The 17313-nt window shown below is 44.1% G+C and overlaps 1 protein-coding gene across 1 annotated transcript in view; it reads right to left on the reverse strand.

Annotated features, from left to right (window-relative positions):
- Positions 1-564: 564 nt before the first annotated feature.
- DDRGK1 (DDRGK domain containing 1) overlaps positions 565-17313 on the reverse strand; it is a 42981-nt gene continuing 26232 nt past the window's right edge. Inside the window, exons 5-9 of the mRNA XM_065662170.1 lie at positions 10430-10552; positions 8273-8311; positions 3478-3534; positions 2442-2490; positions 565-817 (exon numbers count right to left, since the gene is read on the reverse strand). Of these exons, the coding sequence (XP_065518242.1) occupies positions 645-817; positions 2442-2490; positions 3478-3534; positions 8273-8311; positions 10430-10552 (441 nt within the window). The 3' untranslated portion in view covers positions 565-644. The remainder of the gene's footprint in view (positions 818-2441; positions 2491-3477; positions 3535-8272; positions 8312-10429; positions 10553-17313) is intronic.

The raw sequence follows: 17313 nt of genomic DNA on the forward strand, positions 1-17313 counted from the left end.
CTCTTGGCTACAGAGAAATAATGCAGCTTGGCTGTGAGCAAACCTTTCATACTACATAAACCAAGCAAAAATGTATTTATACAGCAAACCTCTGGGAGCAAGTGCTCCTTCTAGAGCTTCAGTACGCATTTCAGTGAGAACAAAGACACTCGCAGTATCTTCTTTTTACTCTACCCTTCCAGTGTTGACACAGAAGACAAAAATCAAGTCTCCCCCCTACACACCTATTACTCTGGGTTGTATGCGTCATTGCCACAAAGTTATGCGGCTCTAAGCGCAGAGCAGGGGTGGAGGATTCTGAATGCCATCAGAATCAAATATAACTGATGCAGACATCAGAGTGTGGAAACAATAAGAAGTTTGGGTATTGGCACATGACACTGCCAAGATAACTGTGTGTAATTTACTGATATTCCTGAGGTACAGAGTGTTTTAGCCCTAGTTCTTGGCTACCTCTGTTGTATAAATGACTGTCCTATTTTATAGCATCTCTAGCAGAATGAAAAGCAAAACTTTCCATCAACTCCTCCAGCTGACATTTAAAAAGCACCATGACTGGACTAGTGGGGCTCCTGCTTGGCTTTAATTACGTGGCTAATTCATTACAAGGGTAAACACTTGCTGTATCTTTCTCACACCGGATTTCATGCCATGGTTGAAGCAGTGGCTCTGCTATCAGGCTGGAGGTTGATGAGGGAATTGCTTGCTTGGGCCAGCTCTGCGATGGAGACTCGTCCTCGCTGTTTGATGTACTGAGCCACGGCAGCCATCTCCTCTGGAGTGATGTAGATGAACTTTCCTCTGTCATCAATCACACCTACAGGGGAAAAAGAAAGGACCTTGAAGTCAGCACTTCGGCTCCTCTCACTTCCCCACTGACATCAGTCGCTTCTTTTGGAAGGGACATTCAAACTGCTGAGGCTGCATACCATATCTAGGGCAGGCAGAACAACGTGCCAGCAGCCAAGCTTTTATCTCCTCTCTACTGCTGGGTCTTTGAGCAGGGCTATGACAATAGGCAAGTGCCCTGGTAAGAGTGTGTTCAAAGTAACACATTCTTTTTATTGTATACAGCTATTTGGGAGTACCACAGCAGTTACTTCAGGTATGTAGTTTTGGCACTGACGTTGTGGGTCCCCAGGGGGCTGGTGGAGAAAGGCAGAGAGCAGGAGGGTCCAGGAGGTGCTTCAGAGCCCCTGTGGGGCCCATCTCAGCCATTCCAACCTGCCCTCTGAAAGGAAATGAAGCTTAATTCCCATATTTCAGTTGCACCATCAAGAATGAGAACAGATCTTTCTGTTCCTAATGCATTACAGGATCACACACAAGGCAGAAAGCCTTGCTATGCGTCTTTGAGGCCTCAGACACAGACAGGACAGTACACACCCTTTATGCTTTGATTCAGAGCACTTTTAGGTCATCTGAATGGGTATCCACATGTACTCACTAAGACAGTTCATTCCCAGCCATAAACCACAGTATCAGGTCAATAGATGTTTGTGTTGGCACCTTCCCTGACTTCATCCTTGGAAACAAAAGGGCTGCCCAGCAGTAAACCAGACTTGTGCAGACAGGGAGCTGCCCACAGGCTCAGTCTCTGCTTACATTCCAACTTTGATTGTGTGGGTACATGGCTAGGAGCAAGCACTTCACTTACTACAGCATCCTGGAGAGCTCTGGGATGTTTGCTCTCCCACAGGGTGCCCTACCCTAGTCTTGGCTTTAGCCACAGCACCTTTGAAACAGGTTTGCAAACCACCCCCCAACATCCAAGGGATTTCTCCAAATTCAGGTTTCAGAAGAGATCATTTTTAGCTGGCTCTGCAACTCCTGCAGGCCTTCAGCAGGGTTCAGGGCAACACACAGAAGCCTTCTGCCGATTCCTGCACTGTTGGGAACATTCACCCTCTGCCTCTGTATAATGTATCCTAGGAGCAATCACACCCCATTGTGCTTTAAACAGGAGTTAAGCGGGGATAATAAAAATCATAGAATCCCAGCCTGGTTTGTGTTAAAGGGACCTGAAAGCTCATCCAGTCCCACCTGCCTGCCACAGGCAGGGACCCCTTCCACTGGAGCAGCTTGCTCCAAGCCCCTGTGTCCAACCTGGCCTTGAGCACTGCCAGGGATGGGGCAGCCACAGCTTCTCTGGGCACCCTGTGCCAGCGCCTCAGCACCCTCCCAGGGAAGAGCTTCTGCCTAAGAGCTCAGCTCAGTCTCCCCTCGGGCAGGTTCAAGCCATTCCCCTTGGCTTGTCCCTACAGGCCCTGTCCAAAGCCCCTCCTCCTGGTTTCTTGTAGGCTCCCTTCAAGTCCTGCTAGGATCCTTTACAGTTTTGAACAGGCATTACGCTGGAAGTCTCCCTCTACCATAGCAAAGGAGTTCTCTGCACCACCTATTCACCAGCTATCATAGAGTCCCCTTTGCGTTTTGGCTGTCACCTGTCAGAGTGCCATCTGCCATCAGGTCCTGGATTCTGTTAATTGCATCCTGTTCAGAAAAGAAAAAGGAATAACAAACAGATCAAGAGGGAGGCAAAAAGCATTTCACACATTCAGATGAATTACAGGTGAAGGCTTAGATTTAATTCTTCAGCATTAAAATCTTAACTGAAGGATACACATGAGCATTTCCACACAGACAGATGCAATGAGCCCTTTGGTTTTAGAAGGATGAAGTAAGCTCCTGCATCCTGGGGTGCTGAAATAACTTCCCTACCTCCAAAAGAGACTTCTATTGCTGGGTTACCTGGCTGATTCCAGGAACCGGGGGTGGCTACAGCAATCTTCCCAGGGAATAGCTGTATTGTGCCAAGGCAAATCTGAATACACTCAATATATTCCAGAGCTTTTTATACTTTTCCCTCCTCCATCAAAGAGGAAATCTCTTACCAACCCAAAGCAACAACTCATTACATTTATAGTGGGTTAACTCCATAGCTACTCCAAGCACGCAGATCCATTACACCTTAAGCTAGTATCTCAGCTCTGGTTTCCACAGTTCTGCCTCTCTCCCTTTCTTGCATTTATGTGACTGCAAAAGCAGATTACAGTTTAGATTTCAACCACATAAATTCCCTTAACTGACTCACTGGATGCTTAAATGAGGTTCTAGTTTAAGAGAGGCAGGGGCACAGCAGCCTGGGCTTACAGCAGTGCACACTGCTGTGAAGGGGCTTCCTGAGATCAGAACAACAGAAAACACTGGTCACTTCAGAGATATACACCAAACGTGCTCTAATTCAAACGAACCAAGACACAGGTATTCTTCTGAGTTAAACTATAAGATGTTTAGAGAACAGAAAAAGAATGGGGGGGGGATGGTGGAGGGAAACCAGCCTTTGCTGATCTTCACCAAAATCCAAGCATCTTCAAGCAATGCCAAGACACTGAGATAGGTGTCATCCTTAATAACCCATTTTCTCTCCTCTCCTTTTAAACCCATTGTTTCACTTGCACCCCAACAGTTAGTACTTACCTGTGTTCTTAAACCCAAATGTGAAGCCAAGTCCTCCAGCTGGATGACCTTTGTTTTCTGTGGGAACAGACAAGAGTTAACAGCAGCTGATGAATTAAAGGGTTAGCATATTTTCTTTGCTTTCAAACAAAAGATACATCTAATAGACGAAGTAGAACCTGTCATTCTACTAACTTTGCCTAATAAGCACGTTTCTCTGATGAAAAAACTAACTTAGGTTACTCAAATCAGTCTGCTTTGTGGAAAGACTGAAAGCTCCAATGTACTTCGGTGAAGACTCAAATACTTTTGCTAGTGTTCATCCTGAACCTTTCCTTACATAGTGGAAAGCATCCTTGCTCATGGCATGGGGTTGGAACTGGATGATCTTGAGGTCCTTTCTGACCTGAACCAGTCTGATTCCATGATTAGGTGGACAGGACGAGCACAAGGATAAGAAACAGCCATGGCTCTGCTACCTGAGCTTCTCAACTCTACTTCTCATTTCCAGCGTGCATTAGCCAGATCCCTTTTTGTTTAAGAGATGTTTCAAAGTACCTTTGAAAATGATCACTGGTATATCACTGCGTGCATAAAATCCAGGCAGGACTGGCAGTATTAAGTGCTTTAGTCTGTTTTACTAATGTCATGTGTATTAATGCCATAGTAATCTTCCTAAGCAAGTGAACACCTTATTAACGTTGTCAGTGTTGGAAGTGTACTGCTAACGTGCTCCTTTGCAGGCAGCGTGATGATCTGAGAGCAAAGGCAGAGGCAGGAACTGGAAATACTCATTTTGTTGATGACAGAGATTCTTAGGGCAGCCTCTCGGATCAGGATGCAGCCACCACTGCTCACATCTGGTTTTATGCTTCTCTGTAGCTCCAGAGAATCACAGCTCATGCACTCATCTGGAGCTACTTGGTTCCTGTTTTCTGATCTGAAGAAGTTCTCAACACTCGTCTGTTTAGATGCAGTGAAAGGATGCGCTGTTTGTCAGGAGCTTGGAAAACATAACACTTTAGAAACGTTCTAAGAACTCATATATACAGCCACGAAAGCTGCATCTACATTATCAGATGTAATACTTCTGGCATAAACGCATTTGGTTCTAATCTTGGAGGCCACTGAAGAAATAGAGGCTGAAACGGATAAAGCTTCTTAGTTAACAAAATCAGACCCCCCCACCCCACCCCAAAAGCCACACACAGACTCAGTAGTTGTGAAGTTTGATGCAGCCAAGCTAGAGAACTGAATACCATGGACTGAACGCATGGAATTGGAACCAGTCCATGGAATTCAGTTCTCAGAGCTGGGAACTGCCAAGGTTCATCACATCTTCTTTTAAAGGATGGGGGGGGGATGAGGGGGGGGGTCGGGGGGTGGGTGGTGCAAAGCCACAGAAACAAGAAAAACAGGATTTAAACTTTCACTTCACGATATTCACCCTCAATGACCAAGTTTAGTGGAAGCTTTCCAAGATAGATCCTGCTGTGAATAAGAGCCCAGAGGGTAGGGTGGAATTAGGATGCATTCCCCACACACACACTCTGAAATGTAATGACATTGTGAGGTCCCACTGAACAACACACTTCATGCTTCATGTTCTAGAGACAGGCTTAACTTTCATAGAGCAACATACACACATCCACATTTACCGAATTCATTTAACTTTAGGTGTGATTCTGCTGCTGTTCTCAGCAAGGGATGAAACAGAGCAAGAGCTCTAAGGATTAAGATGAGTATGAATAGGATTTTTCTGTCCTTATCTTGTAAACATCGTTTTTCTTAAAGGAAAACCAGGAAGGGGTAAAGCCTCTGAGCCCTTCACTGTCCCTTTCAGACTGTTTCAATTCACTGGCTGTAACTCAGATGTGTTCAGTGATACCCTATCAAGCTGGGGGAGAACAATTTGATGGACAAAGTGCAAGCTCCTATTTCCCTGGGCCAACAGAGCTGGTGCTCCACAGGCAGGGTACTGCTGAACCACTCTTTAACCTCTGCCTTCTGAAGCACTCAGAGAACCCACAGAGCTGGTTTGGAAGGCGAGTTGTGCAGCTACAGCACTAGGTAAAACCACAGAGCTCCCACCAAGAGTTGTTTATTCTGCTTATGGCTGCTGTGAGAAGCAAACACAAAACTGCAGCAGAGATGGTGTAATGCCTGAGCGTAATGTGGTGACACTGCAGCACATGGGTTAAACAGGTTGTGGGGCTGCTGTGAAACCCCCATAGGAAGGGAGATGCTCAGCTTTCAGACAAGGAGAATTAGGGGGTTTCAATCCCTTTGGTACCTTTAAGAAAAATCCCATTTAGAGCAACTCCATGTGGCAGAGCTAAAGAAAAGAGGCTGCATTTTATTTCCAACACCCATAGGAACAAAGCATGGGGTGAGTTATCTCCAGCCACTTATATCAATAGAGTTATTCAACAGAAGAACTAAAGTACATTGGTTTTTAATTCATACATTTTCAGACTACTTGCAGCTTAGCACTGCTTTTTGATATAACTCAGTTTCTGTGAATAGATGGGAGCAATACATAATCTATATTAAACATACTTAATATTAAATAGATTAAAAACAGTATTAAAACTTGTAGAAAAAAGCAATGCCCCAGTTCTGCAACTCATCTCCACAGAGGAAATCAGATGTCAAAGTGCTTCTGAATGAGGTTTTCAGCCTGTGCTTAATTTCTCTGACGTTGAGTAGAAGTGACTAATATAAAACTACACATGTGTGCTCAAACACTGAACTGAGAGTTTGTGACTAATGTGTTCCAACCACCACAACCACCAAGGCAACGTGCACAATAAGACCCTTCTTCGTTATCCCTTGGAAACACTCCCAATTTTCATGGAAGATCCCAAGGGACACTGAAATATCCTATTGTTCTGCCTATTGTTGCCCCAGGGCACCTTGTTTATCAAAAAAGAACAGCATATTTTCCTTAAGCAGCAGCTTGACAGTATCTTGAAATGGATGGGAAGAGGTGAACTGGGATCACAGTGTATCACATAGCCCATAGTAACAGACATGGCCAGTTCAAAGTTCCCGTCCCTTTCACAGAAATCCCTCTGGCTTCCATGGAAAACAGAATATTGAAATCCCTGCATGGCTGCAAAATGAAATGTGCCATCTGATGGCTCACTGCTGCCCCATGGTTTTATTTAGGCTTTTCAAACACATTACCCCTAGGTTTTCCAATCTATTCTCAGCTGTCTCATATGCTTCTGGTGGTGCTTCTGATCAGAGCTGACTGGCTTAAGCTGGGGACTTACTGAACAGCGGCCGTTTCTGTGTGAGCTGCAGCAATGATGTTATGTCCTACTCCGAGTGCTGCTAGCTTAGACATTTCCACATTGCTAACAGAGGTCATGTTAATCAGGAAGCTCCTGACAGAGGCAAACCTAGCAGCCTCTCACTGCAGCATGATGGCAATGGGATACACCACGAAAGGGCCACTGACACAGGAGGCAGAGAGCAGCATAGCTAAAGATGCTTGTGCCATAGACGTGCAGTGACTAGATCGAGCAGGGCGTTGGAACTAGATGAACCCTTTCACCCCTTTCACCCTTTCACCCCAAACCAGCCTGTGATTCTAAGAGCCTTTGTTCAGACCTGCATGGCAGTCTCTCAAAATTGACTCCTTGTGGAGAGAGACCCATGAGACAAATCTGTTCCTGTGTCTGGGGTTTTGTTGGGATAACGGACACGCAAAACTGGCCCAGTGTGTGAGATTCTGGATTAACAGAATGATTAGAGAAGCTGTGGCTGCCCCATCCCTGGCAGGGTTCAAGGCCAGGTTGGACACAGGGGCTTGGAGCAAGCTGCTCCAGTGGAAGGGGTCCTTGCCCATGGCAGGGCTTGGAGCTGGATGAGCTTTAAGGTCCCTTCCAACCCAGTCTGCGATTCTATGATTAGGACTTCACTAAGTATAGAAGCGACCTGTTTACTAATGAAGCCTTTCACACACACACACCATGTACTGCCAGATAAAATTCCAGCTTCCAGGAAATGAAGGAAAGGGTTCATTAGGACAAAAGATTTGCATAACATTGTTAGAGTACAAAAATGCAGTTGACCTTTGATACATCAACTGTGGAGAAAGAAGCATTGTCCTTACAGGTCAAAAGTAGAAATCCTCCTGAGCACACCAGAGCTTTTAAATAACCAACCATACAATATGCTGAAAGGGAGACTGACACACCCTGTTAAAACAAGTGATCTGCTTAAACATCCCTTCCGAACATTAAAACAACATTGCAAATTGCATAGATTAGAAACAAGAGAAGAAATTGCATGAGGAGCTGAGTTGACCTTTACAATGCCAGTGTTTCAAACACAAACACATCCTGCATGGCAGCCCCACGCTGGCACAGCAATTGTCATTCACGCTGTGCTGAAATGTAGAGATTTTCTAAATCAGTAGCTGATGTTCACAAACAAAAAGCCTGAATGTCCCAAAGCCCAGTCAACAGCGAACACTGCTCTTCATAAACAGGGAGGGTGATCCAGCAGGGACAGAGTTCATAACGCTTGTCCTTATGAAAGAGGGTTAAGAGCTGCAATCCTGCCCTCAAAAGCCAAGACACAGCTATAATTACAAACCATTTTAACAATGATGGACATGCTCATGCATGGTTAAGTAAATAACACAGGCTTTAGCTAAGGTAGCACTTTTGTTACTTATTAAACATTGGAGTAAATCAAAGAGGAAGTAAAGATTTGCCTTTTTTCTACAACTCAGCTCTTTGACAAAGGTATTTTATACAATCTAACAAGTATGGAAAGAGGAGAAAGACCAGTGGTAGCTTACCTTAACGTATTCCAGAAATTCCATTAGGAAGCTGCGAGACTGGATACAGCAGGAAAACAAGTGTTAGTTTAAACTCATGAACATTACATGCATCACAGCCTCGTTTAGCCTGCATCCTTCCGAAGCTTTAAACATACGCTGAGGGAGATTTTGAACTGGAAAAGAATATGCATCCAGATTTAATCTTAACTAGGAATTTATGAGAGGTATTTTCTAAGGCACAACATGGCTCAAGTACAATTTGTGTTTCAGTGTCTTTTAAAAGGAAATCTTCAATCTTTTCTTCTTCACATCCTACATACCCTGAAATAAGCACATCTGGGTGAGTTTGTGTATTAAGTTACACACAGACTGAGGACATTTTGTACAGAGGTAGAGTACAGAGTGATTGAGACAGAGCTCATGCAGATGGTCAAGGGTAGCATACAGCTGTGCAACACATGTGGGAGCTGAAGCCGTTTTCAAAGCTACGCACCTGAAATCCGGCATTTCAATATAAGCAGCTCAATTTTCAAAGGCAAATGCAAACAATGTGCATTTGAGTTAACAGGGGATCAAGTTCCTCTGCAACTCTGGAAATCAATCAGCCTTCATTAAGTGCTTTGCTCTGGACTCAGGGACTTAATTTGCAGCATGAGTTCCAGCACGTTGGCCTCAACACAAGGCAGTCAGCTCTTTGTAACAGGATGCTAAAACACTTCAGTACATCATCCACCACATGGCAGACGGGTGGTTTGCCATTTCTGCAAGGCTGGTGTCTCCAAGTAACTATGTCCCTGTTATTGTTTCTGAGGATGACTTTTGCATCACCTACTATTGAAGTTCTAACTCCTCACCCCTACCAAAGATAATCTTACATTGAGATCCAGGCAGCATCAACTGCCTGCCCAAGCTCTTTTGAGTGAGGAACACCCTTCTCTGCTCCCACACAGAGAAAGATTAATATCTCCTTGACAGGCAGCTTTAGGAACACATTCTGGCTTTAAAAGGTGGTCTAAGGTGGAGCAATTTAATATTTAGGTATAATCTGATCAGGTATAATCATATTTAGGTATAATCTGATCTGATCTGACAGGCAAGCATGCATTTCTGAAGGAACCTGCAATAGGAGGTATGCATTTTGCTGTTCTCTACATCTTAAGGAATTCCCCATCACCAGATACAACTTCTGTTGGAATGATGAAGGAATTATGTTAATGGAAAGGGATCCATAGTAAGATCTTGTAAAGAGTTGATGCTGCTTGACATTAGTCATAAACTCCTCACCCCGAAGCACCCTCAGTCACACTAAAGGCAACTCCATTCAACTCAACAGGGTCACTTTGGCAGAGGAGCAAATGCATTGGGCAGCCCAAATTTGGCAGCTTCAACTCAAGAGCACTTTGATAGCAATTAAAATGAGACTAACAGGTTTTCAGCAGGCAGGAGAAGAGAGCTGCCTCCCACAACACCGAAACGTCTTCAAGTTTGCTGTGATATTATGTCAAGTACCACATCTCAACCACCATCCCAAGCAGTGTGTCTGCAGGCAGCCACAGCAGGAGCATGCGAAGACGTTATGCATGAGTTTGAAACAGTCAACCATAGCAATCATTTGCAGCATTGAATGCCCAGTTTTCCACTGGATAACCCACAAGCACACAGGTTATGTCCTGTGAATTGTCTTAACAGCAGCCTCTAAGGCAAGAAGTTGGTTTTTCATTTGATTTCACAACAGCTCCGTTGGTCTAGAAAATAAAACCAAAACCAAGCAATTCCCCCCAGATATGTGGGCACTACCAACCTCCAAATTTAGCCTTACTTTCATCTGGCCCACTGTATGTGGGCAAGGCAGAGCTGATGACAGTAAAAGATTATCTGAATTCCAGAATGAGTTTTATTTCAGTGCTTAGATGAAGGGAGGAGAGACCTCGTTTCAGCAATATGCATTTTGCCTCAGTACTCTAAGTTGTAGGAGTCTGGTATGAGGAACTGCAGCATTCCCCTGGAAATACTCCAGGTTAACCTGTGCCATATACACAATTTAGCTTTAACAAGCAAAACTATTTGGCTGACTCCTGCTTTAAAGTTCTTTTTCATGAGAAAAAAAATGCACTAAGGACAACCTGAGTCTTAACAAAGAGAAAGGAACCAGCAGGAACAGCCGAAGACACATACCTGTTCTTCTGTCATCGATTCTTCAACCCCTTCCTCTTCAACTACAAAACTCTCCTTCAGCTTCAGGTACTCTTCATACTCTCTCTTTTCCTCTTCTTCCTTTGCCTTCCTTTTTTCCTCTTCCTGTATGGAAAAGACGACAAGCGGTCAGTTTGCTCCTCCCCACATCAGCTTTAAAGCATCTTCTTTATCTGGTTTTACTAGGACAGGCAGCAGATTCTAACAGGTTCTGAAATGAATCTAAGGTCTCCCTTGATGGCATCATTAATTTCAGAAGCCACCCTTCAGGTAGTAACCATCTCACAAGGCAGTTAAGCTTGCACACAATACACCTAGGCTGGTTCTTAACAGATCTGAAAGGGAGAAAATCCCTCTTATATTGCAACCTGCTTGCTTCATTTGCATGAATAGGTTTCTTCTGCAGATCCCATGACAGGAAGTCCCTGCCACAACTGTACTTTTGATGCAACATCCACATTGTCAGTCACTGCCCCAGTTCTGCTCTGACATGCACTGGTGTAACACTGGGTGCAATCACAAAGAACAGAGGGGTTACGCTGGCATCCATGTGTGTGAGAAGAAACTGGCTTGTAGAAGAGCTTCAAATAAAACCTCTTACGATTTACAAGCAAACTATGTCTACGTGGAGTGCAAAGAACTGTATAAAGTATTTTAGGTATAGAAGACATGATGTGATTGTATTTAAAAAAAGGGAATTTTTACATGCTGGATTGTTAACCAAAACCTATAGGCTCTGCTTTTAGTTAACTGCAATACAAGCTCTTTCAGTTACCCACTTAAAAGCAATAATGCTGACCCGCAAACTCCAAGGCTGGGATCAGTGAAATGGTGATGCACTGTGTCGAATAGTTGCACATTCACAAAGCAAAACTCTGGGTAAAAGTTTTGGAATGTGATAGATCACTTGAATGTTTCAAGTAAAACCAGGGTTTTATTGGTTTACTTTGGTTTTGCTCTTCTTCAAAACACTTCACACATGTAACATCACACAGAAGGAAAATATTTCCTTACAGAACAGTCTCTTCCACAGAGAAACTCATGTTTGTTGAGCACATGGTACAATGAGAGTCCCATTTGCTATCACATTGCAAAGGCTTGATTAAAACCAGGAAAGATGAGTCCTTGAAATGCTAGTGACAATCTCAGGGCATTCCTTCACTGTTAGCACAGGAACTAATCTCTCAAAGAACAATTACATTGATTTCTAAATGCTTACCATGCTGCATCTTTGACACTAATATGGTAATTGCTTCCTTAAATGGCTGGGGAACAAACCCTTGTTCTATTAAATCAGGAAGAGACAGGAACAGGTCATTAAGTATACTGAAAACTATTCATATTAAAAGAGTTGCCATGTGAGGCCAAAACCGCCAAGGCCACGAGGATGCTCAGGGGCTGGAGCACCTCCTGTATAGAGACAGGCTGAGAACATTGGGGCTGTTCAGCCTGGAGAAGAGAAGGCTGCGTGGAGACCTCAGAGCAGCTTCCAGTGTCTGAAGGGGGCTACAAGGATGCTGGAGAGGGACTCTTCATCAGGGCCTGTAGTAATAGTACAAGGAGTGATGGGTTCAAAACTGAAACAGCGGAAGGTCAGGTTAGCTATAAGGAAGAAGTTCTTTACTGTGAGGGTGTTGAGGCACTGGAATGGGTTGGCCAGAGAAGTGGTGAATGCTCCATCCCTGGCAGTGTTCAAGGCCAGGCTGGACAGAATCTTGGACAACATGGTCTAGGGTGAGGCACCCCTGGCCATGGCAGGGGGTTGGAACTCTTAAGGTCCTTTCCAACCCTAACTATTCTATGATATCAGAAATGGGGATGGGAGAATCACCCTTCAATAAAATCTGAAGAGAAAATGTACTTGGTCCCAGTTTTATCTAATCAAACTCCCAGAAAGTCACAAAAAGGGATGCCACCAACATGCAGCTATGAAACAACAGGACTGGAAGGATCTTACTGTATGCACAAAGCCAAACCTAACTTTTAAACCACTCTCTCATGACAAAACCTACAGATCAGAGGGAGCTCCTGAGACAAAACAAGACCGTTTTCTGGGTCATTCATCACCATAACATTTCTAAGCAAAACCCCAATAGCAGATTTTTTCCCTATAAGCACTACAGGTGCCAAGAGCAACAGAACCACATTTCATTTGGAAGTGACAGCAATTCTTTGTTCCTTGCAAATGCATTACATTTAATCTTGACCTTGGAAATAGAAGAACAACGTTCTTCCCCTGGTCTGTCGCAGAGGCTGGAATTTTACAGGATTTGAAATGAGGAAGAAAACAATCACGGCAAAACCTGAAAACTGCTTTGGCAAATAGTTTCTAGATGGTTCTATAGGAAAATACCAGGGTACAAAGTCCCATTTATAACTGAGAGCAACAATAACTAAGAAGTATTTTCCTGCTTCTGGAAGGTCTAACGACAAATGAACAAGGCTTGTTCCTGTCTTCTTTGCCTACTTGAAGAACATTAACTTCTATTTTATTTAAGCACTGCCGCACTTTACTATGTGTGCTTCTGTTTCCAACACATGCAAAAAAGCGGTTCTGTTGTGAGACTGGCAAAGCACTCAGCTCCCAGTCCCTGTTTTAAGGTCTCCTTAAAAGCCATCGTGAGTTTGTTTTCCAATCAGCAGAGCATTTCCAAGTGGTCTGCGCCACCACTTTGGCATCTCAAGTGTGTCAGCCCTCAAAGCCTCACATTTCCTGGTGGCTGTAGCCTCCACCTTTAACACTAAGTATTTCCAGAAGCTTTTTTATCTAATAACTTCAAATCCCAGCTGCTTCCTGCACAGTCTCACATGCTTTTTTACCTAAATTCAGTCTGTAGAAAAAGAAGGATTTAGCCAAACTGTAACCTGGTTCAAAGCCAAGAGGAAAGATGACTTTGCATGACTGCACTGGGAGAAGCAGTCAGCAAGTCAGGCTGCTGTCAACACGTATTCTCAGCTATTTTATTCCATCATAACACTCATGCCCAAGTCATGCAGGAGTTGCATGGAAGGTGCAGGGTCAAATTTAGGCAGGTTGCATTCCCACAAAAAGCAGCCTGTCTGTATGCACAACCCACACATGGAAACAATCTCAGCGCCCCAGGGTCTGTGGATGAAACAGAGCCAAGTGCTTGCTTCATGCAAGTCACATGGAGGGCACTCAGCTCAAATACAAGTTTAACCCCCCACATCTTTATCAGTCAGGTTTCTTTGCCTATCCCCATTCTGATCTCCTTATCTGCTGTAGTGAAGTGGTAAAGCATGTGGCTCAGGGGTGAGGAGAGCTGGGCCACCTCCCTTCAGCAATGGGTGCGGTGCTGGGGAAACCCCAGCACCATGGAAATTTGGTAACTGCAGATGCTCACCTGCAGCTGCTTGGGTTTTATCAAACCAGGTTTGCTCCTCTCCTCCCTTACATAAATGCTGCCCAAACTGGGGTCTTGCTCCAGTGTAAAGACTTCTTTTTGACCAGTTTAATACAGGGCATGTGATGAACAAACTCTCCCACTCGATCATATCTTTGAAATAAAAATAGTGAAGTTAATCACACAAACCTTCTGCCTTCTCTTTCTGACAAAATGTCCACATGATCACTGCTGCATCAACTCTTACCTCTGCTTGCTTGCTGCCAGTCTGGTCAGCACCAACTTCCCACTGCAACCCATCCCAGCTCTTCCACTGATCCCCAGGCTCCCTCTGTTTCCTTTCAGATCATTACCTTCTGTTCACTTCTTACCTTGATGACAATTATCATTTCCAAGGCATCTAAAGCACTGTAAGACCCTGTAGGGACAGGCCAAGGGGAATGGGTTGAACCTGCCAGAGGGGAGACTGAGCTGAGCTCTTAGGCAGAAGCTCTTCCCTGGGAGGGTGCTGAGGCGCTGGCACAGAGTGCCCAGAGAAGCTGTGGCTGCCCCATCCCTGGCAGTGCTCAAGGCCAGGTTGGACACAGGGGCTTGGAGCAAGCTGCTCCAGTGGAAGGGGTCCCTGCCCATGGCAGGGGATTTGAATTGGATGAGCTTTAAGGTCCCTCCCAGCTCAAACCACCCTGTGATTATATGATTAGTTATGCCAACTGCACAAGAGCCCAACGTTTCAGCAGGTGAAACCCACAGCATCTTAAAAACTCTTTCAGGCTTAGAGCTGGAAGCAGACCTTGACTCTCAGGATCACAAATCCAAAATCACACTTTTGGGATGCTGTTTGAGCAACTGCACTGTTCTGGCTGGTTGACAGGCTACAGCCTTTGAAGGGTTATCACACATTACTGTTTTTAGCAAAGGGCGAGGACCCTTGCAGTACTGCCCACCAAGATGACATCAAACCATCACTTCAAGCTCTGTGTAACCCCTTTAAGTTGGGACTGAGACAAAGTGGTATCACCCTATGGAGTAAGTAGCTTTTCTGAGAGCTTTGCCTAAGCAGCTTTCCCAGAGAGCAAACTGGTAGCTGTGTGCTGTGCCAGCTTTCCTCCAGATCAGATAAAGGACCAACTTGCTGACAAAGAAATCATTTACAAGCAGCTTATTCGACTGCTAAGTGGAAGAGATCTCATTGCTGGTGAGGAAGGGAGAGCAAACACTGGACTCTCTTACCCCACCACCTACTACAAGTTGTTCCTTGTTTGTGGCCATTTCCTTAGCACACAGAATGAGAAAGAACATACTGGTTCGTATGGCAAATGCTTTGAGGATCACGGACCAAAGAAACCCTCCTTGTAGAGCATCCAGTTTTGTGCTGTTAGTGCAAGGAAGAAAAAAAGGGACTTTACAGCAAAACAATCTGCCATAGAGCAGATGGAGCTCCAGGATTCCTGCCTCCCTCCCTGTTTAGACACACAATGAATACCTTTAGAAAGGGAGAAGAGATGCTCATCATCCCCTCAGAATTAGAGCAGAAGTTTTCTGCAAGCTTGCATGACTTGGACTTCCTTAGGAGAAATTAATGCTTAAACTGAAACTATGCAGTAGTCCCCCATTGGTCTCCAGAAATACACTGTTCACATACAAACAGTGATTATAAATGCCAAACAGAAAATGAAAACCTCTGCTGGAAGCACAAATCTTGATATTCATAGAATGCTACATGTAATAAAATATCTCAATCAACATTTGAAACTTGGTGCCTATTCTGATCAAATACCAAATCAAAGAGGCAAAAATATAGGGTCTTAGCTCACAAAAGCTTCATCAGGACCCTTAGGATCATGAGCTGATCCTCTATTTCTATAGCTCTGAAGATCAGACCACTTTTATTTAGGCACTTGAATGCTGAAGTGAAAGCCTAAATGGATTTGCCCTAATTGGGAGGCTTTGGCCACAGCTATGCTTGAGCAACACAGACCTTGTTTTAATGTTACAGCAAACAAACACCAATCCCATCTCCTGCTGTGGGGCCTTTTGTTTCACAGCAGTTAAAAGCTTGCTTGCTGGACAACTGGTAGTTTCTCTTCTGTATCAAGCTTTGTTTTCCAGAGCAGTTCATTCTGTGATGGATTTACAGCAACATGCCTTGTTCAACACCGTGTTTTAATATGGAATAATGATAGCTGTGAGCCCTGCATCTTCATGTGAGCTTCCTTAGCGTGGGCAAAGCTGGGCTGAGGGAGTACACTAGGGAAAAGAAAAGCTCTTATGAGAGCAACCTGCAAGGCTTTGTATGAAGGCACTGTTTTGCAACATCAGAGGAAGTTCGCAGTCATTGATAAGGTGTCGGTTGGTAAACCATCTCACCACTAAAAAACTCCAAGAGTGAAAGGGAAATCCCCAGGGGTAAAGCAGAGCTGAAGCAAATGCCAATTATAAAAGGAGCTTCCTCACACGCAGAGCCAATCAGGTCATCAGAACACTGGAAAGGAAGCTTGAATTTAAAAATACATTATCTGGTTTGCAACACTGCAGCCAAGGGGCAACCACACTTTATTTATATGTACATACAAATAACTTTAAATAGAACCAGGTGGTTATTATTCTCTCCAATATGCAAGATTTTAGCCCCCATAACTCCCCTGAAGGTGCAGTTCCCACCTATACTATAGCTCTGTGTAGAGCTGCCCGAAACCAGTTGGAGATGTCCATTTGCTTACAAACCAAAGTGGGTTTTCATCTGATTCAAGAATTCAGTATTTCCACTAGACTCCATACCTCAAACTGCTTGAGATGCATGTGTGAAAGGTTTAACTGTGACTGTATCACGGATCAAGACAGGGGAATTTCTAGATGACTTGCAAGCTGCAACATGATTTTCCAACCCTGAATCTATTTGGCTTCCCCTCACCATCTGACACACTTTTAGATGGTATTTAATGATACAGGAATCAGCTATTGCTGTTCACTAAGACTTAACTATTGGTTTAAGGCTGTAGCTAAAACACTGAAAGGAACCTCTCCTTTACACAAAGCCAATCTCAGTGTTCATAGAAGTTAGCACAATTTAGGTAGCACTTCTTGGGTGAGAGACTGAAAGGTTCAGCTGAATTTTAGCTAACAAAGCTGGTTGTGCAGTTGAAGACTTGCCATTGTCCCTGTAGCTGCAGAAATAACCTGAGGTACTGGGAAAGGAAAGGGGAAAATGAAGCTATTTGACAACCATAACATTTGTCTGACAAACTTCAATGATAAACTCCAAGTTTCTTGTGCCTCGTGGGATTATATGAACTACAGCAATGGCAATAATCAAACTGCCTCCAGAAATCATACAACCAGCTACCCTTTGGGTTTATCTCATGACTATCAATCACTACTTGAGCTACCTAGTCTAATTTTGCCTTTCCACCTCCTAACTTACACAGGGGAAAACGTTACTCGTGGGAATGAAGAATCCTTTGTCTATCGGAACATAGACATGACATTTATTCCTATGCATTC

This window comes from Lathamus discolor, chromosome 1, assembly GCF_037157495.1.
Source record: "Lathamus discolor isolate bLatDis1 chromosome 1, bLatDis1.hap1, whole genome shotgun sequence".
Classification (NCBI taxonomy): Eukaryota; Metazoa; Chordata; class Aves; order Psittaciformes; family Psittacidae; genus Lathamus; species Lathamus discolor.